Source organism: Serpula lacrymans, assembly GCF_000218685.1.
Source record: "Serpula lacrymans var. lacrymans S7.9 unplaced genomic scaffold SERLAscaffold_2, whole genome shotgun sequence".
Taxonomy (NCBI): domain Eukaryota; kingdom Fungi; phylum Basidiomycota; class Agaricomycetes; order Boletales; family Serpulaceae; genus Serpula; species Serpula lacrymans.
This window is the reverse complement of record NW_006763291.1, coordinates 1,581,944-1,602,273: the sequence shown is the minus strand read 5'-3', so window position 1 is coordinate 1,602,273 and position 20,330 is coordinate 1,581,944. Positions and strand designations below refer to the sequence as shown.

Sequence of the window (20,330 nt, the reverse complement as noted above, 5' to 3'; positions counted from 1 at the left end):
TTTGATTTTGTTACTCGCCTCAGGGAACTCAAATCCTTGGATAAGTTCGATTGTTCCTTCTACATGTTCCCGAGAACCACCTTTTTTCCTTCCTGCTTTGGCTGCCCGCTTTCGTGTTAACCAGTCTGGGAGTGACGACGATGAGCCTGCAGCTGCTCCATTGACGGTGTAGATTTTGACATCGCTCAATTGTGCGACCATTGTAGTATAAATGGATGATGGAGCGAGAGACCCCGCTGCAAAGCCTGAGCTGATAAAACTCGAAATGCTTGCACTGAAGATCTGAAAAAGTTGATCACGTGACTAGGTCGTCATTTACTTGTCGAGAGTAAAAGCATTTTCTTTTTTCTGATATGTTTTGGCCAATTTCTCTTGTAAAATCTATATCCATTCATTCGAAATAATTACTATGGGAAGAGAATTTTGGTAGTTATCAAACATTCGATCATTGGTGGTATATTCACTAAGTGTGCGTTGTGCATATTTCCAACAAAGTTGATCGAACACATTCGCCCTGACGGCAACACTGTTCCCTCACTTTCTACAGTGTGATCTTCATATCACAAGTGCTACCACCAAGCAAACCGGGGGACCCACATCTCAGTATGTCTTCTTCTTCTCGTCCACCGACAGACCACCTGCAGAGTACACGATTAGAATATGGATGGTTTATCACCCGAACGTTCAACTTACCAGGTCCAATGTTCACGAGGAGTATTAGTCCACCAACGATGGCTGTTATGCGAAAAAGACGTCATTGTGAATGGTGCTTATTAAACTTAAACATGACATGACGTACAAAGTGTTTGGAAGAAATCGTATCTGAAGTTTATGGGTGAGTAATACTGCAAGCCAAAAAGATAGTCAACACATACTTCAAGAAATCTCTCTGAGAGTGAGCGGGATGGACGCTCCACCAGTTGTTTACAAACACATTGAAGACACTGAGGACTATCACAAGGAATGTAGCAGACCACTTGGCCTTGAACCCGACTGCGACCATTATACATGCAGCCAAACCGAACAGGGAAACGAAGACGCGACCGATACTCCACGTCCCTTGGATGATGAAACCGAGGAAGAGGAAAATAAGAAGCACGCGTCCAGCGAGGAGAAAGCTAGATTTACATAGAGGTGAAGTGGCACACAAGAACAATGAGAAAGGGTACTTACTATTTCTTGCGGTCGGTTTCACTTATTGAGGGGATGCCAGCAAAGTTTTTCTTCTTAGTGATCATTGATTCACTGAATACCATGACTAGACCACCGATGACGCTGAGATTGCGTAGGAAGAAGTTGAGGTCGAAAATGAGCCCATAACCGAAACCCTGAATGATTACAACACTCAAAAGGCCGAGTACTGCATTATCTGTGTAGCGCTTCATGATGACCGCGGTCGATGCTACCAACATAGTCTAGAAATGATATGTTATTTCATAGTTGGAGCTGAATACTTCCACTGGACGCACGAGGACGTTAAAGATAAGGAAAAGGTGGGAGAGCCCCCAGTAGAAGTGTCTGTAACTGTTCGGCAATAAAGCGCGTTGGTACCGTTTACTATAGGACAAGGCCATGGACGTACTTCTGCAGATACCATAGCTGGTCGCTCCACTGTGTTATGATCCTAAGCGCATCCTCGTAGAAAGTAACGACAATCAAAAAACGACCAATTGCAGGTAGATGGGGCTTCAGCGGCTGGACATAAATCTCGACGGCGTCCTCGACCTGTGTGCCAAACGCGCGAAGCTTTTCCAAAGGGTCGTCGGGGTTGGCTGCTCTGAAGCCTGACGATGGACGATTGTTGGCAAATCCATGTGGATCTGACATGTTGGCCGATACTGGGCGGGCAATATTAATGCGCGAAGTCATGGCGGACGGTGGTGAACAGCGGTTGGAGGTTTTGTTGCAAGCCCAACCCGTATAGCCTTCCTTAAAGACGTGGCCGTTTTCCACCGTGGGAATGTTCCACCAGGTTGAACCATTCGGCGGCTAACTCTTACCGTGTAGTTATCATCTGGCGCAATACACCCAGACAAATACTGATAGGCTGCTCGGCGATGGCATTCATTTTGTTATGCAAAAATATCATATGTACCCAAGCATGCAACAGGGAATGGTGCCTAGGCCAGTGTCGCTGTCTGTTAACCACTTCAAGTTAAGACGCCGGTCGCGGTGGCTGTCTCTTCGAGTCTACCTATAGTTTCATCCTCTGAATCGTAATATCTTACCACCGCTTTGGCCAGTCAGAAACACCTGAGAGAGGACTAATGGGCAAGAGGTCACGTCTTTCCGAGGACGACTACAGTGAGGATAGCTCTGGGTCGTACGTGCCAGCTCGAAAAAAGCTCGCAAAAGGCAAAGTCAGCACAACGCGCAAGTTCTCTCAGAAAAGTTCGAAGGACAGAGAGACGAGAGATAAGGAACCCAGTACCAACACTGAAGCCTCCCATTCTACGTCTCTACATGTAATAATCAACCCCGTACCCCTTCGCTCAGCACTGCTTGAGTGGTACGACAAAGTGCACGAGTTACGCGGCATGCCATGGCGAAAGCCCTACAATCCTTCTTTGTCGCGCGAGGAACGTGCGCAAAGGGCTTACGAGGTGATTATCATCCCTGCAATTAGTATATTAGGGAATCTCTGCCGACTCATTTGGTTAAGGTGTGGATATCCGAAATCATGTTGCAGCAAACACAAGTCATCACCGTCATTCCCTACTACAACAAGTGGATGCAAAAGTACGTCTACTTCTACCAAATATCATACAAGATCGACTTTCACTATATCATATACTGATCTATGAGTGGTCAAGGTTTCCTACAATCAGAGATCTCGCCGCTTCTGACATCGAGACTGTTAATGGTCTCTGGAAAGGACTGGGCTATTACTCTCGAGCTGCTCGCATTTTGAGTGGGGCACAGAAGACCTCAGAGGAATTTCATGGTCTGCTTCCCGACAATGCGAAAGATATGGAAGCGACTATCCCCGGTATAGGACGGTATAGCGCTGGAGCAATATGTTCAATCGCCTACAACGAATGTGTCCCTGTCGTAAGTCTTCATAGTATGAGTGAATTATCAGATTTTAATCCATGATTAGTTAGACGGCAATGTTCACAGACTCCTCAGTCGTGTCCTCGCGCTACATGCTCCACCAAAAAGCAAAAAAACCCTTGATATCCTCTGGGCAGGCGCTGGGGTTATGGTAAAAGACTCTAAGCGCCCAGGTGATATCAATCAGGCTCTTATTGAGCTTGGAAGCACGGTTTGCAAGGTCAGGGATCCTTCGTGTTCTAAATGTCCCCTGAAGCCCTGGTGTAAGGGCTACAATAGATTCTCCTCAGTGGTAAGTGGCTCTGAAGTCTGTATTTTGAGCTAGCTCGTCAATCACCTTATCAATTTTCACGTCAGGAAAGTCAGGAGGCTACCGAAGACTCTGACATCGAGGAGCTATGCTCACTCTGCGAGCCTTTACCCACATCCATGGAAGAAGCTAGACAAGTCACCATCTATCCCATGAAAGTTAAGCGCAAGAAAGCCAGAGAAGAAACTGATCTTGTGAATGTGGTGGAATGGCGCGCAGACAATCAAGGTGATCGATGGTTTTTGCTTACCCGTAGGCCTGAGGGTGGTATGTACTATCGTCCTTTTTAGTCCGTGGTCAACTCATTCATTGTTTAAGGGCAGGTCTTCTGGCAGGTCTTCACGACTTTCCGACTTTACCCAATGTATCGGACGAAGAGGAAGTTGACACTCCCGACATTATCTTGCAAAAATGGCTGATTAGTCCCCCCGCGTCTGGCAAGGTGGCAACCCAAAGACCATCTAATAATGCTATAAATGGAACTCGTGATGCAATTCGCATAGTCGATGTCAAACCAGCTGGCGATGTCATCCATGTCTTCTCTCACGTAAAAAAGACGTATCGCATCCAATGGATAGTTCTGGAAGGAGGGACCGATGGTGAGCCACCGAAGTTGCTTTGCGACGCCGTGCCTCGACCAGAAAAGTACAAGAGCACGGCGAAAACCGATAAATCGACGAAACGAAAGAAGGGGCGTAAAAGGGCTATGCCCGAGTCAAGTCATGAGAATGGCCAAGATGTGGAAGGCGCTCTCAAGGCCAAGTGGATCCTCATGAACGACGTGCAGGACGCCAAGTAAGACGAAAATTCCATCGAAAATTCCCGAAAATTGGCTGACAGTTCTTATTTCTCCGCTAGCGTCGGTACCGGCGTACTCAAAGTCTGGAATCAAGTTAGAATGCTATGGGAAAGCATGAACTAGCTGTCTGGCTCTTCAGCGGGAAAAAGTCGGCGGATCTGGAGGGCTTTCGAATCTAATTGGGGAAGTCCTCGCCTCAGATATGAAAGATCATATAGAAGGTGCGTATCATCCAACAACGAGTATGAAACCATGGTCGCCGCCTTGCGTGTGAGTTCGGGGGGCCCCAAATTGTCCATGATCTTAATAGGTGTCCACGATTGTATATATTGTGTTTCCTTACTCGCTCACTTCAGCGCTTGTGAACCGCAGCAACATGATGTGTATAGGTGTTCGAGAAAGACTAGCTTTAGTAACTTGTTCATATCGTACTCAGTCGAATACTAGCAATTCTTGAGATGTAAGGACTTAATCTGGCAAGGGGTTAGGTCACGTGCCTGCGGTACATTTTTTCGACGCGCTCAACCTCGCGCTTGTTGGTGTTCTTGCTTAACCACGTTGCTATTTCTTTTTGCCTTGGTATCGGCCCTGTGTGAGGATCCAAGCTTCAAGCTTCGACTCTGGCGTTATCACAACTATAGGCTTGTGACCGTAATCTTCCACGCGCATTACAGAAACCTCAGCCCAATCCGTGACCACCTTAAATCTAGGAAGATTTGGATGACGTCTCCTGAGATAAATCAAAGGGAATACCTCTAGTCTGTGGTTTCGATTCTCTTCTGTGGCTTTCTCGAGGCTGACGTCGTTACTCATTCAGTTCAGTGCTGAATTTGCCTGCTTCTGCTTCACAGAATGAAATCAGGGAGCGTTACAGGTCTCTGTCAGTGATATTTCATCCGGACAAGCAGCATGATGAGCAAACGAAAGCCACGGCATCCAAGAAATTCCTGGAGATCCAAAAAGCGTATTCGAGTGAGTATCTCCTATTCTAGAATTTCTCCGTGTCGCGGCTAAACCCTGTTGTACGTCTAAATAGTTCTGTCGGACTCATTTCTTCGGTACGTCATTGGTGGACCTTCATGATCCCGCTTCGTGTAGTTCATTTACTGTTTCACACCACCAGTGAAGTTTATGATATCTTAGGTATGATCAGATTGGTCTTATCTCCTTCTCACACAATCATTATACATCACTACACGTTCAGGTGAAGAAGGTCTAAAAACAAAGTGGCCACCAGCGCTACGCTCTCGAAGCATCGATGAAGTAAATTTTTTTCTGCCTTATCTAGATTCGAGTCGCTAGATCTTTCTTTCATCAGATTCGCGCAGCACTCAGACAATCTAGGATTGACCGGAGCTTCGAGAGAAACGACGAACTGATCAGTCCCAGGGGGACTGTGACTTGTGGCATCAACGCGATGTCGTTGTTTTCGGACAAATTCTTGCCCGAAGAAGACAATTCTTCAGCAGTGAAGAATGTTCTTGCTCGGTTTCGTGGAATAGGCGTCCTTAGCCTTGGCGTCCGTCATAGCGTGAAGGTTGGTGGACATTTTCTCGGACAGTAATTATGAGTCAAGTGGCCAATTCATGTTATCTTGCTAGCAACAAATCGGTCCCAATACTACAATAGGACTGACAGGTAATATGAGCAGGACAGGTTCCAAGGCAGAAAAAGGTTCCATTCTTGGCACGGTACAACACCAATTTTCTCCTCGTGTAGCTTTTGAGGTTCGTAATTTCCATGGCTTTCGAATAGCTTTGGACTAAAGATCAATCTATGATTCAGGGATCAGTTGGCCTGCTTCATCCTCATGTCCTTATGGCTAAAACATCCTACAGCGATGATGAAAGCACTTATGCGGTTCAGACACATTTTATTCCATCATTGTGGTTTATGTTTCCACCTCCGACAACCTTGACCTTTTCTAGGAAGCTATTCAACGATTCAGCCACTGAGGGCACTCTATCGTGGACCATGTCACCTCAGTCTCCAGGTCATCTTGATATATCTATTTCCTCTCCAGAGCCTTTCAATTTTGCAGCTCCCGATGACTTTGTTTCTCCAACGGAGCGAATGATAAGCGACCTTGACAACAAGCCTGGCTCGTTATCTGGATTTGGTGTGGGGGCACTGTTCTGGACCTACGGTCTAAATCTCGCTGGCATCGAAACTGGCCTGAAGGCGGAATGGGGCGTACGTTTCACCGAATTGGCTCTTCAGTTGAAAGCAGGATTGGTCTTCAATGCACGTGGACTTTCTTACCTGCTTACAAGCTCGTGGACTCGCCAAAACAATGCCGTATCCGTTAGCGTCGCTCTGAGTCCGTCTGGGGTGGTGATGAATCTCGAGTATGCCGTAGTTCATTTACCTTTCATTTGGCAATGGACCTATATCTCCCATTTGTAGGCTGAAATATTTATTCCAGAAGTGGGTAATTCCAATCGTGCTCGCGACAGAATACAACAACACCGCGGCCTTCTGTACAACAATATTGCCTTCTACAGCTCTTGTACTAGGGTACCATTTCGTACTGAAACCTCGTCGTAAGGCTCAAAGAACTCGGTCAGCATTATACTTACCTAGTATCTTCTCTAGTCTCATCTTTTTTTCATGGTGCAGGTATTTCCAAGCTGCTCGCCACGCTTTAAAGGAAGAAAAATCGGATTTAAGAAGAGAGATAGAAGAGTCAACTATGCTACTGAAGGATACCGCGGCAAAGCATATGCAAGTAGAACGCTCCAAAGGAGGTACTGTACACAGAAATCACTTCGTACATTCTATCTGAATGACTTCATGCCCAGGTCTTGTCATCCTTGAGGCGATATATGGTCCAACGTGTCCAGATGACGAGGCCAAAGACTTGAATATAGACGTCACTGTACCAGTTCAAGCTTTAGTTCATAATAGCCAAGTATATGTCTCGGGCCATCGAACCAAAGTGCGTTCTCCCCCAGAGTGTTTCTTTCTCATTGAATGCTTGGTACTCAACTATCTTACAGTCTGGTATACAAGGATTTTATGATCCAGCGCCTGCGTCGCCAAAGTCTCTCCGAGTAAGGTATACTTTCCGTGATCGGATGCACTACGCAGAAATACCAGACTTTATTCCAGTCGCACTTCCTCTGCAAGGTGAGTACGTTCGTGTGTCCAAAAATAATGTCTGGGCTAATCTTCTGCTGTCAAAAGATCACCTTGTGGACTGATTGACCTTTTAGTGCCAGATTACACACTATACGCCACACTCTCCACTCAAACACCCCACCTTCACAAGATTAATGGTTATGACCAATCATAAATCCTTAATATCTACATATGTATCTATATATTTTTATTTGCGTATCCTGAGCCCCGCTTATTGATTCTAATAACCTCGAAAAGTCTATTCAATACATCAGGGCGGCCAAGCAAAACCCTGAGACTCTTTATGAATTTGCCGATGCCATCATCGCACCGTGTCAATCGGGTATTCAGTGCTACAGAAGTTTCTCAAGAGGGATCCAGTTTTGCTGTATCGATACATGTTACGAAAGACAACGGTGATGGACATCTCAAAGTTACGCGTTCACACGGTCATCGTTCTTTGCGCTATTGCTTTCCCTCGAGTCTCGCAGACATTCCTCGACGCATGCCACAAACCCAGCCGCCTACATGCCGGATCTTGTATTCCCCTTGGAGATATCGAATCGAAGGCTCCTATAGTATAGACAAATGAATCCCTCGAGCTCAGGGCGAGCCAAACCGTATGTACATGCTGACTTCGGAGATTAGTATCTTAATTATAGGGTGATTTGATACCTATGATTTGGCGCAGGCGGATGGCTCCAGTGCATTCTGGGCCCTCCAATTATCCGGTCCTTCCCTGGCAAGTAGCACATTGCGTTCTCTATGACTGATCATACTGACGACAATACGCCCTCCTAGTAAAGTAGATCAATTATCTCGTAAATGATGCATGTCGCGTGTGGAGTCATGGGAGATATCTTGTCTATCACACTCCCTCCTCGCACGCCGCGGATTACGATTTCTAATACTTTGTTAGTTTATCTCTTTCGTTGAATTTTTAGCAAGCTGAAGCCTATAGTCGTTGCAAAGGATCTTTTTTGCTTTTCACTAGCAACGATCTGGTGACTTCCAGCTGTCACGGTACGGCTAGACTACGTGAATGGCATCAAGGAAGTACAGACAACGTTCGGGGTGTTCCCGTGCCACGGGCATTGAAATTTCGGGGAATCATAAACCTTCGCGGCTTCGAGCGTATTCTTCGTCGATTTTACTCCGGCGACAACCGTGAAGTCTTTTTGATATGAGGAACATTTTCGTACGTGTATTATTAATAGTTTCTGCGGAGTTGCTGAATGGTATGTAAAAAGCCAAAGCGGCGTCCGCATGAGCCGGAGTCTGATTCAGAGCTATCTCAGTGAGGTGCATCCGATCACAGGAGACAAGGTTTCCCAAATTATACATGTGGTTTGCTGGATTCGTACACGTCCCTAGTCCCACTCTCGGACTTCCAGGCAAGACCATCATAAGTATATATATTGCATTGGTACCTCTCCCCTTGTCCTCCGCCGGCACTCCCCCGTCCTAAACATGCAACGACCAACTCTGCAGAATGTCCGTATTCGTTCTACGAGAGATGCCATTCACGTCTTTTATGCTGTGGCGAGGAACGCCTTGCCTCTTATCACCCGCCGTCTGGACGCCGAAGAACGGCGATCTATAATTCCCGGTAATGTGTATGTATGGGAAGAGCGTAGCGCCAACTCTGAAGCGACAGGGCTGGGCATGGAACGATGGTAGGTCGTCCCCCCTTTGACAATATAATGTTTATAAACCTCTGATTATCTTTGTAGGACAGACGGCATGGGCTGGGGCCCAAGTAGAGTGCGCGATGTAAATATTTCGAATCATGTTTCTTGCGGCAGGTCTAACCTTTTTATAGGAGTTTCTTTTTTATCACCAAAAGGAAAGTGACATCAACGACGATCCCAATAATCCTGCAACTCCATGGGCACAAATGATGAGGTACGTCCTAGCGTTCATGCTCTATCGCAGGTCAGTGACCCCCTGATTCTCACAGCATGTACCCCACACCACGATCCCGGGCATCAAGCGACTCTGAGAGACTCATCAAACAGACTTACAGCGTTCGTGTCTCGTTACCTCCTGACCAGCCTCGTGGTGTTACCCGAAAATGGCACCTCAGTATGTGTGTGTGTGAAATGATTGTTGGTACGGATGCTGAGTACAGCAACACTGTAGCCGCGTATTTCAGCCAACAGAAACTCCAGCAGCTTAACACCATAGACGACGTACCCGGGGTCACTGGAGTTCCCGTTCCTGAAGGATGGTTCCGAAGTGCCCGGGCAGCTAAGCCTCGACGGGATGACGATTCTTCGAAATCAGCCACGGCAAAGCCGGCCTCTCAGGCCCTGATGGAGGGCATTGTACCCACCACTGGGCTTATTTCTGAGTCCACATTTTGCGGCACTGGCTCGTCCACGCCACCCATGCCTTCCTACACTCGCTTTCCTGTCTCGGAAAAATCGAACATGCCAGATTGTGAACCTTTGTTACGCCGTAAGACAGCATACTCCTTGCCATCAACTACCGATTATTTCGGCACCATTCACCCCTCTAACGCCAATGCTGTAATCTATCAACCCACAACACCATTTACGAGTCCCCATATGGCCCAATGCCGCAATGCGTCGCCTTTATATTATTATTCTAGTCCACCTTCTCCCCAGCCTTCTCATCTATCTCATCCTCGTTCTTCGCCATCATCAATTGCCACGACACCTAGTCCGAGGCTGAATCATCCTCACTTGTCCGATCAACTAGTACCTTTAGAATATCTCAAAACCCTTGCCTATCCTAGACGGGATCCCATCGATGAGCAATTTCTGCAACGATTCTCATCTCAAAATTTGACCACGGTGATCGATATCGTCGCTTTGCAGAAGCACGAGAAACGAGAGGGTTCAAATTTCCCCTGTTACTGACCTCGATATCATTGGCACGTCTGAGTCACTCATGCAAGGTAAGCACAAATGTGATTATTTCGAAGCAGAGACTCAGATACGATTGTCGTGTTTCGCGCATACCCAGTCTTGCGGTGTCGATGGCTGAAAAACTTCATTCTCTCGTCATGCACATTACTAGATGGTCACACGGCGGACTAGTGTAAAGTATTTTAAAAGTTCGATTCGCTGTCATGTCATGGTTTACAGTCTGCTTTGACGCTTGCATTTGGACCAGTGACATTCCCTGGAATTGCTTCTGCACACCACATGTACATAGATCCCCCGGACACTGTTAGATGGATTTGCATGGACTAGTTGTTTGCGATATGTATATGTGCTGTATGTTGATTCCGTGTTGTGTATGCAGGCTGTCCTGTACATTTGTCGTGACTCTCAGCCGGTCCGTCCTGCATCTCGACCTGCAGCGCTGCAGCGCGCTGGTCATGTGTATTATCGTCCGGGTAACGTGACCTCCCGCGCGTCCCTTCTCATCTTTCAAAGGGACCATTATGCATTCAAAGTTTCACTTCTTACTACTCTCTTCTTTCTTTTCAGTTAGGCGGCCGGTGATGGATGTCGTGTCTTTTGTCTCAGCTGCGTTCAGACAGCGTTTTTTTTTAACTGAATAGGATCGCATACATGGATACCTAAGCCTCACATCCCGCGCGAAACACACTGCAAATTTCCGACATCATCTTCCACTAAGCTGCATACTCTTCTTGATACCACATCGCTGCTACTGGCTCTTCTTTGATATTTAAGTGTATAATCATCGCGTTTTGCATTGATTTTACCCCGCAGACCTTCGTTTACGCGATGACCCCGCTGGCACCTGATTTCAGAAGTACCCGTAACCCGTACGTCTGCACCCGACCCATTCTCTTTCTATTTACATGTTCTTGTCAACTTAGTTTTAGGTTTAGTTGTATTGGACCCTGGGTAGATCATGCTCAACACTGGCATGAATAGGTGTGTTCTACCAGTTTGTTTACCCCACACTTTCCACATTTTGATATATTTGCGTTGAAGCGGCAAATTTTTCCTCCAAAATACTTCCAAGATCTATGATATACTCTCGCTCACGCACTCTTGTCATTGTAAAACTGAGTTACACGCTGAGTGAAAACCTTAACTGTGATCTTACTACATAGCAATACGCAGAGCCCGTTTCGGTAAAGCCACGCTGTCAGCATCTACATGACGAATACCCCGCACTAGCAGGCGCCTGGAAGATCTTATGGCGGCCGACAGAGATGATTTATCAAGATAGGTCATCATCATGCCAAAGGGCCACTACACGCTCCAACTACCGGACTCCACAAGTCCAGCATCTTCAGGTTTCTTTCCCAAAAAGAATTATTACACACCCGCGCAGTCAACCTACAGACATGAATAGGGAAGACCGAATTTTCGTTGTCACATGTTGTGGTATGAGTACATCAGGTTGAAACTTTGTTTACTGATATTACTACATCTCAGAAATTTTCGTGTGGGCCACATGACAACCTCAGCATACCGACAATAGGAGACGGGGGTCTTCTTGTAACAAAGCATATCCGCGGAGGGAAGACCAAGGGGCTGGAACGATTAGAGGCATATGTTCGAACGTGCGAAACATTATTGCATCTCCAAAGCCTAAGGCTTAGCCCCGCCGACTATGATCCTCTATCGACGACTCTTTTGGTTTTTCGCTGACTATACACACGGAAGGCAACAGAACACTGAGAACGCATTAATTTCCGCATATGAAGTCTGGACGCATTCCTTCTGCACATAAGGGGTATCATATTAGGCTAGGAAGACTGAATTGGAATGATGCAGGTCTGAGTTAGGTACGGCTATGCATTCATTCAACTGTCATTCCGATGAATGACAGTTTTTCACGGAACCAGGGAGGAAGGCAGTTCTAGCTCAGAGGTGTATATATTATGCAACCAAATACCCAGGGACTCACCTTTAAGCAGATCCGCGGGAACTCTGTTCGCAGGTAAATACTCAATTTGTTTATCGTAACTGACGAAGAAGAACTCTCATTATTCCCAGGTTTATTGATTAGCGACTACAAGCGTCTTAATTCTTTCGCAAATTCTGATTAAGAATGGATTTTAACTCCCTCGTGCACTTGGTTGAACCGATAAGATACATACCTAAAGAAGCTCCTATAGCGACGAAGTGGAAGAAATATGGTTATTTGCTCCGAACAAGTACCATTCCGATGTTACCACATCGATGTCGGAATAAAACATTTCTGCAGAAGTACGGCCGAAGTAGCTTTCTTAGATAGGCGCAAATATATGGCAGCTCCGCTAGGGGTGTTGGATCTATCACTTCGCATGGTAAGGTATCGAGCGGCGGTATGTATACATTTAGATGGATGTCGTTTTCATATGTTCCTGCTCACGGTTCCATACAGCGGTGTTTTCTCACCCGCGGCCAATGCTACATCTCCTGGGAGCGCGGTGCTGAGATACTTGACGGTTAGTGATGCGGCCATCGTTGATCATATTACGTCGATGCTTGTTTATTTTATTCAATCCCCATCGGACTGGTTGCTGGATCGGGGTTCTTTGCTGAATCGTACTGTAGGTAAAAGGAATGTATGAGCTAATCCGTCGCTATAATGTTGTTTAAACTTATATCCGAAACTCGGGCAGGACCGCCTTGTCCAACGTTTTCCGATCCATTGTGGGTACCTTGCCTGTTTTCAGGACCCTGGTGTAGTGTATCTACACATGCTAATCTTAGTCTCAGATCGTGTCTAAGGAGTTCAATCGTTTCCGGAGAAGTTTGACAAAACAAGCAATTTCGTACGTAAATGCTGTCCTGGACTGGTAAAATTCCCAGAGAGGGTAAGAACTCATAAACCTCGTTATGGCATCTCCTCGTGCTAATCCTTTCTCGCGGGGCCATGCAAAGAGTAATTACGAGCCTCACATGTCGCCCCTGTGAATGTGGAAGACAACGCTGGCTGCACCATTGGCTATGACTGTCACTCCCAATACTCAACGAAAAAAATAGAAAGGAACAATCTATGCGTCGGATGATAGCGGCAAATGCGCTGGGTTTGTACGGCAGTGACCCTGCTACATTAAGCAGCTCGGCGGCGTCGGTCCTAAAAGAAGGAGGTCGAGAATGCTGGCTCAAGTGAAGGTGGAGGAGAAAGGGTGGTCGCAGTGATCGAGAAGCAGTGGTTTCGAAGAGATATGGCGATATAGAGAAGTACTTCTTGCACATCAAGGTTACTAGCGGGCCGCACACGGAGGATCCTTGGAAAAACTGTAGTAGGACTATCTTCTGACTCCTTTTATGTCAAGCACTGTATTGCATTATTTTTTACAAAGTCAGGCGTTAGAATGACGGAGAACTGCTAGATAACAGTAACAAAAGAGTTGATCTGACCATCTTCCTTGCGTCGTCCGCATAGAGATAAGGGCAAACATCAGTTTTTGGGAAGGACTCGGTCGAATGGCCTCACGAGCTTTACGTGAAAGTCCAATTGAGTTGTGATGGGAATGATTTCTCAGTCGTTCTCCGCGGTGAATAGTAAAAAGTAATGATATGATTTTATTAGTCTTTTCTCCAGCGTTGTCTATGAATAAATCGAGGGCTTACCGCGATGTCACTGCACTGATGGCGTGTTCAAAAGGAGTAAATGTAGCGTCCGGCCTTTAAACAATTGTGGACCAAGGTACTGAGCACCCTGTAGGCTTTCTCGCGAACGGGCCGGGGAGATATGAGCAAATTTTGCTCTCGTTAGCTCCGAGGCCCTACGAAATGTTACCAGCAAACTGAAAGCCAGCGCGCCAAGTCAGCTTTGGAACACTGGTGAGACAAAAGTGAGGGTGCAGTCGAAGATAGACGCTCACCATGACATCTGAGTTTCCAAGTGCATGTGCGCGGTAGCGTCAGCGCGAGAACAAGTCCCCAAGAAAGGCTTGCCCGCATCGTGGGTCGTCCTTCCAGTGAATGTGAGCATTCAGACTGCTGTGAGAATTATTCCAGTCAGTATAGATTATGATTATGTATGGCATAGTAAGCACACAAGGCAAAGGACGCGAGCTGTCACAGTTACCCTTGTGCAGTATTCTCATCAGCATCTACCCTGAGTGCAAACAAGATGTTTCTCCCACTGCGGACACTGGAAAGGATGCAGTCAGGCTGAGACTCTGGCGAAGGCGGGATTCATACGGTCACGTGCGCACACCACGTTCGCTGAGTGTCGACCATCCTGCCGCGGCTCGGGGAAAACCATTCTTTGCCTGTTACCGAAACTTGAAACTGGCTTAGGTTCTGCACTCACGTCTTGAGACCATAAATACTACAGATATGCCACCAGACCAGCCATCTCAGAAGCAAAACCCCAGACTTGGTGCCCCCCAGGAGCCAAAAGCTCGAGGTGCCAACAGGTCCACAAAGGTTGCGGGCAAGCTCAAAGTCCTTCCTGAGCAGCCTGCGTTACCCATAGACAATGTTATCTTGGAGGTCCCGGAATCTGAGGGAGGTCACGGCACAGCGGGTGATAGCGATGAAGGGGACGATGAGGAGGAGGAAGAGGAGGAGGAGGCTGAGCAGGATGACGTCGAGGTGCGCTGGTATTCGTCGAGGATCCTTTCTAGATGGCTTATATGTCGCGTTCACCACCAGGTTTACAATCAGATATCGCTGATACCTCAGGGAACAGCTCGCAGAGACGCCTTGAGATTGACTAAAAAGAAAGCCAAGTCATTGCCTAGGGTTACAGCTTATGCGACAGCGAGGTGGTTTCATAATATAAACGGGTTCTCTCAATGGTCGTCTTGCTAACGCTTTTGCTACAGCTCTTACCGTCTCCACGAGTTGATGAAATTCTTTAATGCGCGGAAAACATCGTACCACACAGACCCAAAGTTGATCGACGAGGCCCTCTACACACCCTACGTTTACGAGGCCGCAGGCCAAGAGGCACGTCAGTCACGCTCAAAGCCTCAGAATCATACTGCAGATCTCCTTGGTATTTCTGAACTGAATCCTTCTGTCGAGGCCGAAGATGGAAATGCCATCGCAAAAAGGAAGAAAAGTAGGTTCGATACTACCCATACGGAAGCAGAGATATTTGTCTTTGATTATGGAACCGTCGTAATCTGGGGGATGACCGAAGCTCAGGAGAAGCGTTTCCTTTCCTCCATGTGAGTTTATCGTGGACCGTTAACAAGAATCGTTATGATGTAATTGTGATGTAATTGCTATAGAAAACGGTTTGAAGTAGAAAAATTAGGTAGTTTCAAATCTACCCTCTCATAATTCTATCTTGACGTCTCTTGCAGCATCCGAGGACATAGAAATGGAAGATCTAAATTACTATTATGCAAATTATAGTCGGTGAGTCTTTACATTCAGTCCTACTCGATCTTTTGTGACGAGCAGACCAGCATTTATAACGACGTCATCACCTTACGGAAAGGATCCAGCTACATGTATGCACTCTTTTTTCATTTGTCGAATTTTTTTCACTTAGAGTTTTCATGCTATTCCAGGACGAAACTATCACTATCGCATGCCTTGTCACAATCAGTGAAAATATCTCTTGTACCTCACTCTTCTTCATCCTTTGATTCACTGATATTTGACACTGACAATTTGACAGTTCGAAGAGCTAATATCATCAACTATAGAAGATACGAAAGATATTCCTGAAATTATAAGTGAAACAGGTAAAATTGGGATGCCACATAAAGGTATATATACAATCTACCTCTCTTCCACACGCTCTGACGCTTTCTTTCAAAAAGAAATCATGCAGAAGATTGGAGAGCTATTCTTGCTACGAACAAATATAAACTCTGTCGGGTCTGTACTAGATTCACCGGTAAGTACCTCATAGGTCATAATAACTTTCGCTTGTCTAGATAATACCACCTTTAGGAAGTATTTTGGGTAAGATACACAGGCCGCTGTTTTGGGTGTCTTCAGCTTACCTGTCTTACTACAGAGCTACCCAGATCTTCAACCACTGTACGATGCTGCCCGCAGCTATTTAGAGATTCCTCAGCGCATCAATCTGCTGAACACACGTGTTGAGGTGAATCATCTTGCGCCTTAACACCGACTAGTTGGCTCACAAGCAGAACAGGTTCTACAGGATATGCTTCAACTCCTGAAGGAGTCAGTCTCGAGTCGGCATGCTGAGCGTCTGGAACAGATTGTTATCGTGCTAATTGCTATCGAAATAGGTATGTAGTTTTCTCAATCGTTAGCCCAGCCCTTTTCTCTGAGTTTGGGCCATTCCCGTTTCCACAACAGTCCTCGGTATCATCACTATCCTCGTGGATCTAATGGCTTAGAAAATGCCACCTACAATATCATACTAGTGTGTACGACATGCATTATAAATACGGGTGCAAAGCATAATAGGGTATTACAATCATGCCTCTGAGTACAGTATCTTCATCATGTCACATTAGGCCCTTTACGTTCCCTGCGACTGTCCTTCGTCCGCGGTTTTGAACCACCAGACCCTCCATTTCTCTCTTTCGCCTGCCGGAAGCACAAGAATTCAATACCTGTAGCGCGACGACTCTCGGCCAACGTCTTTTTGACACTGTCCAAGTTGCTTTGTAGATTTTCATCTCCAGGTCGTCGTGCGTACGCCTGCGAAATCTTATTATACAACTCGGACAAGTTCTTGGCGGCAGCCGGTGTGACGTAGCGTGCTAGAGTTTGATGCATAAATTCGATTTCGAGAGTGGCCTGCAATAAGAATGTCATACTAAGCGCTCTGAGTATTTGGTCTTTTGATTCATGCACTCACTCGCAACATCCCCCCCATTCCGAAACGTTTCACTTGGCGGAACGAATTCAGAGCTTCCTCAGCGAGGTCATCCACCAAAGAGTGAAAAGTGCGTTCTAGTAGCCCTTCAGCAGTGCGGCTGACTTGGGCATGTATCTCTACGAGGTACATAAGTGCCTCGTACATATAAGGTCTTATCTCTGTTTTTGATATATATCAGCAGCGAACCCCTCTCATTATCAAAAAAATACCTGATGGTTGCGGCGTGTCGTACCAATCCATCTTGCTGCCTAGGATACCGCCTCGGAGGATCCTCATGGCTCGCTCTGATTTCGGTTTGACGTAGCTCTCGAAAAGCGTTTTATCTAGTTCACGTACGACTTTCATCAAAGTCTGCAATAGTCGAGATCAATTTTTGGTAATGCGTCACTCAAACGAGAGACGAACCTGTCGATCATCCTCCACATTGATACCGAAAGCATTTTCCAATTGATTTATCATGTTCGGTATCAATGCCGTTAAAAGGGTGCTGAAATTCGAAATAACCAGTAATAACCTCGTATCCTAAAGGGCATGTTTAGTATTTTTTTCTACAAGTTCGTACGTGAAAAAAGGGACGCACAGCTTGAGATATATCAAGAAGTTCGAGAGGATTAGCCCCATTGGTTGTTGTGCTGTCGGCAACACCATCTTTCTTGCCGGTTACAACAGGCGGGTCGTCAGAAGCTAGATGAACCAGACCATCTAGAAAAGCATATATCGCGTCCAGGAATGCTTTAGAAATCTTGGTTATGAACGCAGGTGCGACAGTGTTCTGTTTCATCGTTTTGAACGAAGAAACGCTGGACGATAGTTCTATTCCACCCGCAACCTTGAAAGCGGAGGTAGTGACTTGTCTTTGGAAAGTTTCAATCTGCGTTAGGTATAGAGTGGTGGTTGGATCAGCTGGAGTAAGTATCCACGCCTCAAGGTAATAGAACACGCGGGCATCTATGTTATGAATGAGCAAAGCCGCCACGTTATGTGCCTAGAGAATCACTGGCCTCTTAACCAAGCTTGTATAAGCGTGTCTTCGAATCTCCACCTTACACTTTCCATGAGATTCTTGAGACTAGAGCTGGCCTCCCCTGGAATCTCCATGGCATTCACTTCATTCACTCCATCTTGTATTTCTCCAAGTATTTTCGTTAAGAAGTGAGCAGTTGTGATAGAATTAGAGTGTGTAGGAAGAAGGGGGAGAGTTGCGTTTGTATAGCTGGGTGAAGCCATAACTGCCATGTCGGACAACTTGAAAAATTCCGATAATAGTGAGACATAAAGCTTCACAATGTCAACAGCTAGTTGCCGACACTGTGTTGGACTGCGTCGACTACCAGAACTGCTATTGGTCTACAAATGGAATCAGACCAGAAGCAAACAAGATTCTGACATAACCCACTCTGCGGAACCTTCCCTCTAGAAAGCTCTTAGCTATTTTCCAAAAGTTTGGGAGAGTTGATACGATGACTTCGGAGATTCCCTTGATCATTTCCCATACCGCTTGCCATATTTCGTGACCCCCGGACTGTGCTTTAGTTGAAAGCAATGTAAGTTTAACCAGGCAACATACACCTCGTTGTCTTACCGATAATCAATTCAGGCTGCTTTGACTCTAGAGCTATAAAGCAGGCTTGCAGCTGCGTCGCGAGAACAGTACCCAGAGCGCCAGGACTTGTAATGTCTGGTGTTGATTGATCTTGTAAAGCTTTGTTGACGATTTTACAAACCCATATATAACTTGATATATATGAAAAAACATACCTTGTATATGCGAAGTCGCTGAATGGTAAGTTTTATTCATTTGATCCACTATGTATTTATGCTGGCTATCGAAGTAAGTCCATACTGGGTCCTCTGTAGTGTTCAATTCCAGCAAGATTCTAAGTTCAAAAAGTCAGTCAATTCCCAGCAGACCGAAAAGGTAGGACACGACCCACTCTATCGTCTTCTCCTGATCATCCACGCCACGCCTAGGTTCTTGAAGTTTCGACAGCAAAAGACTCCTCATTTCGCCCATGACTTTTTCGACATTTGTCCAAACTTTCTCTAATATTCTCTTCTGTTGCAACACGACAGATGGGGAAGGTTTTCCATCCTTGGCTGTTCCAACTGGAAGTATTTGACCAGGTCTGGACTCTAAAAGAAATTTGCCCTTATTGTAATCTCGCATGGCCGCCTCGTATCGGTTCTATTCAGAGCTTGAGCATAATAGGTTCAAGTCAGATTCAGATATTCTTACAGCTTGGATAGATTCAACCAGAGAGGTAGGAAGACTAAAAAAGAACTTGGAGCGCTCAAAAACACCTAACGTGGTGCGTAGTTTCTGGGCTTTTGAAGAATTTTCTAGAACTGGAAGAAATACTTGGTTTGCCTTGACAGCAGCACCTATAATACACCAATGAGCTATGGCTATGAAGAGGTTGATAGTAATGATAGCATACGCTTCAATTGGTCAACCAATGGTTGCGTGGCGAAATCAGTAGAGTCTGCTAACAAGCCTTCCCGCATCTCCGCATATAACGCTAATATAAGTCAATACCCTAAGCAGCAACGTTAAACGAACAAGCCCATACCATCGGTGGACGCTTTGACGGCGACAAATCGATCAAAGTTGTCTTCAACGAGGACTCTTATAGCCTCTGACCGTGCATCTATTGACGCCTTCAGATGTGACATACCAGCGGAAAGATCTTGATAAGTTGCATTCGGATGCGCCAGGGAAAGAAACGCTTTGGGGTCAAAGGACTTGGATGATATCATGACAGATAGCTCTGTGTAAGGTGATTTAATTCAAATTAACGTAGCTGCTTGAAGTAACTGACTTGACTGTGCATCCATTTTCGAAAGACTGTAGTGATACGTTTGTTTATCAGTAGTCGGCAGAGAAGATGCGAACATGCGTACTCAATAACACCACCAATACCTAATGGATCCCCTTCGCCTTCACTCGAGTTCGGCACAACGTCGGTCGTAGCGTCGTCAAGTTCATGGTCGACTTCTTCCCATTTCCTTTCAAGCATTGGTACTTTGGGCTTCAGAGTTACCACAAGTAAGCAATGAACTTACGTGGGGTCTAGCGAGGATATTTTATATGCTTTCAACAAAGTAGCTTCGTCTGACGATAAAGTCAATTTCCCCATCGCAGTATCTATCTCCCCAGTTGATTAAATCCTAAGCGATGCTTGCTGTGCGCACACACTGAAAAGTTACGCTTGAAACCACTGGCTACAACAGCACCGTAAGACCCGAGTGTTCGAAGAGAGTGATAGTCTTAATATACCGTATTCCTGTATGATGTATGCCTGGGAGGATGCTATCCAGAGCGTAGAATTATAA

At 46.0% G+C, this 20,330-nt stretch overlaps 6 protein-coding genes across 6 annotated transcripts; 3 read left to right on the top strand and 3 right to left on the bottom strand.

Moving 5' to 3' along the window:
• Window positions 1-433: 433 nt before the first annotated feature.
• On the bottom strand, window positions 434-1,918 carry SERLADRAFT_457175 (uncharacterized protein; the record flags this gene model as incomplete). Its single annotated transcript, XM_007313617.1, has 7 exons — window positions 434-635; window positions 691-735; window positions 800-822; window positions 876-1,118; window positions 1,174-1,415; window positions 1,470-1,524; window positions 1,583-1,918. 7 exons carry the CDS (start codon window positions 1,867-1,869, stop codon window positions 601-603), a joined length of 930 nt encoding a protein of 309 aa, XP_007313679.1.
• A 268-nt stretch (window positions 1,919-2,186) lies between these two features.
• On the top strand, window positions 2,187-7,458 carry SERLADRAFT_412936 (uncharacterized protein; the record flags this gene model as incomplete). Its single annotated transcript, XM_007313616.1, has 20 exons — window positions 2,187-2,603; window positions 2,663-2,739; window positions 2,814-3,051; window positions 3,101-3,346; window positions 3,412-3,631; window positions 3,688-4,159; window positions 4,287-4,384; window positions 4,553-4,575; window positions 5,015-5,135; window positions 5,200-5,221; window positions 5,287-5,306; window positions 5,368-5,426; window positions 5,482-5,700; window positions 5,765-5,890; window positions 5,919-6,511; window positions 6,570-6,725; window positions 6,783-6,910; window positions 6,965-7,101; window positions 7,163-7,292; window positions 7,379-7,458. 20 exons carry the CDS (start codon window positions 2,268-2,270, stop codon window positions 7,456-7,458), a joined length of 3,501 nt encoding a protein of 1,166 aa, XP_007313678.1.
• Window positions 7,459-8,753: 1,295 nt separating this feature from the next.
• Window positions 8,754-10,168, top strand: SERLADRAFT_365450 (uncharacterized protein; the record flags this gene model as incomplete). Its single annotated transcript, XM_007313615.1, has 6 exons — window positions 8,754-8,959; window positions 9,017-9,056; window positions 9,106-9,188; window positions 9,244-9,368; window positions 9,426-9,610; window positions 9,914-10,168. The coding sequence occupies 6 exons, from the start codon at window positions 8,754-8,756 to the stop codon at window positions 10,166-10,168; spliced, it is 894 nt and encodes a 297-aa protein (XP_007313677.1).
• Window positions 10,169-13,792: 3,624 nt separating this feature from the next.
• On the bottom strand, window positions 13,793-14,344 carry SERLADRAFT_457166 (uncharacterized protein; the record flags this gene model as incomplete). Its single annotated transcript, XM_007313614.1, has 3 exons — window positions 13,793-13,977; window positions 14,056-14,173; window positions 14,230-14,344. The coding sequence occupies 2 exons, from the start codon at window positions 14,163-14,165 to the stop codon at window positions 13,809-13,811; spliced, it is 279 nt and encodes a 92-aa protein (XP_007313676.1).
• Window positions 14,345-14,689: 345 nt separating this feature from the next.
• On the top strand, window positions 14,690-16,332 carry SERLADRAFT_457163 (uncharacterized protein; the record flags this gene model as incomplete). The annotated part of the gene is made up of 12 exons (XM_007313613.1): window positions 14,690-14,773; window positions 14,834-14,946; window positions 15,007-15,354; window positions 15,418-15,443; window positions 15,493-15,547; window positions 15,598-15,642; window positions 15,703-15,754; window positions 15,813-15,903; window positions 15,958-16,034; window positions 16,091-16,102; window positions 16,158-16,247; window positions 16,299-16,332. Coding segments are annotated over 10 exons (807 nt in total), but the record flags the coding sequence as incomplete, so codon positions are not given.
• A 30-nt stretch (window positions 16,333-16,362) lies between these two features.
• On the bottom strand, window positions 16,363-19,754 carry SERLADRAFT_445247 (uncharacterized protein; the record flags this gene model as incomplete). Its single annotated transcript, XM_007313612.1, has 12 exons — window positions 16,363-16,915; window positions 16,977-17,155; window positions 17,207-17,348; window positions 17,403-17,519; window positions 17,662-17,945; window positions 17,999-18,344; window positions 18,394-18,524; window positions 18,580-18,699; window positions 18,756-18,874; window positions 18,932-19,182; window positions 19,234-19,436; window positions 19,568-19,754. The coding sequence occupies 12 exons, from the start codon at window positions 19,752-19,754 to the stop codon at window positions 16,616-16,618; spliced, it is 2,379 nt and encodes a 792-aa protein (XP_007313674.1).
• Between the last annotated feature and the right edge of the window lie 576 nt (window positions 19,755-20,330).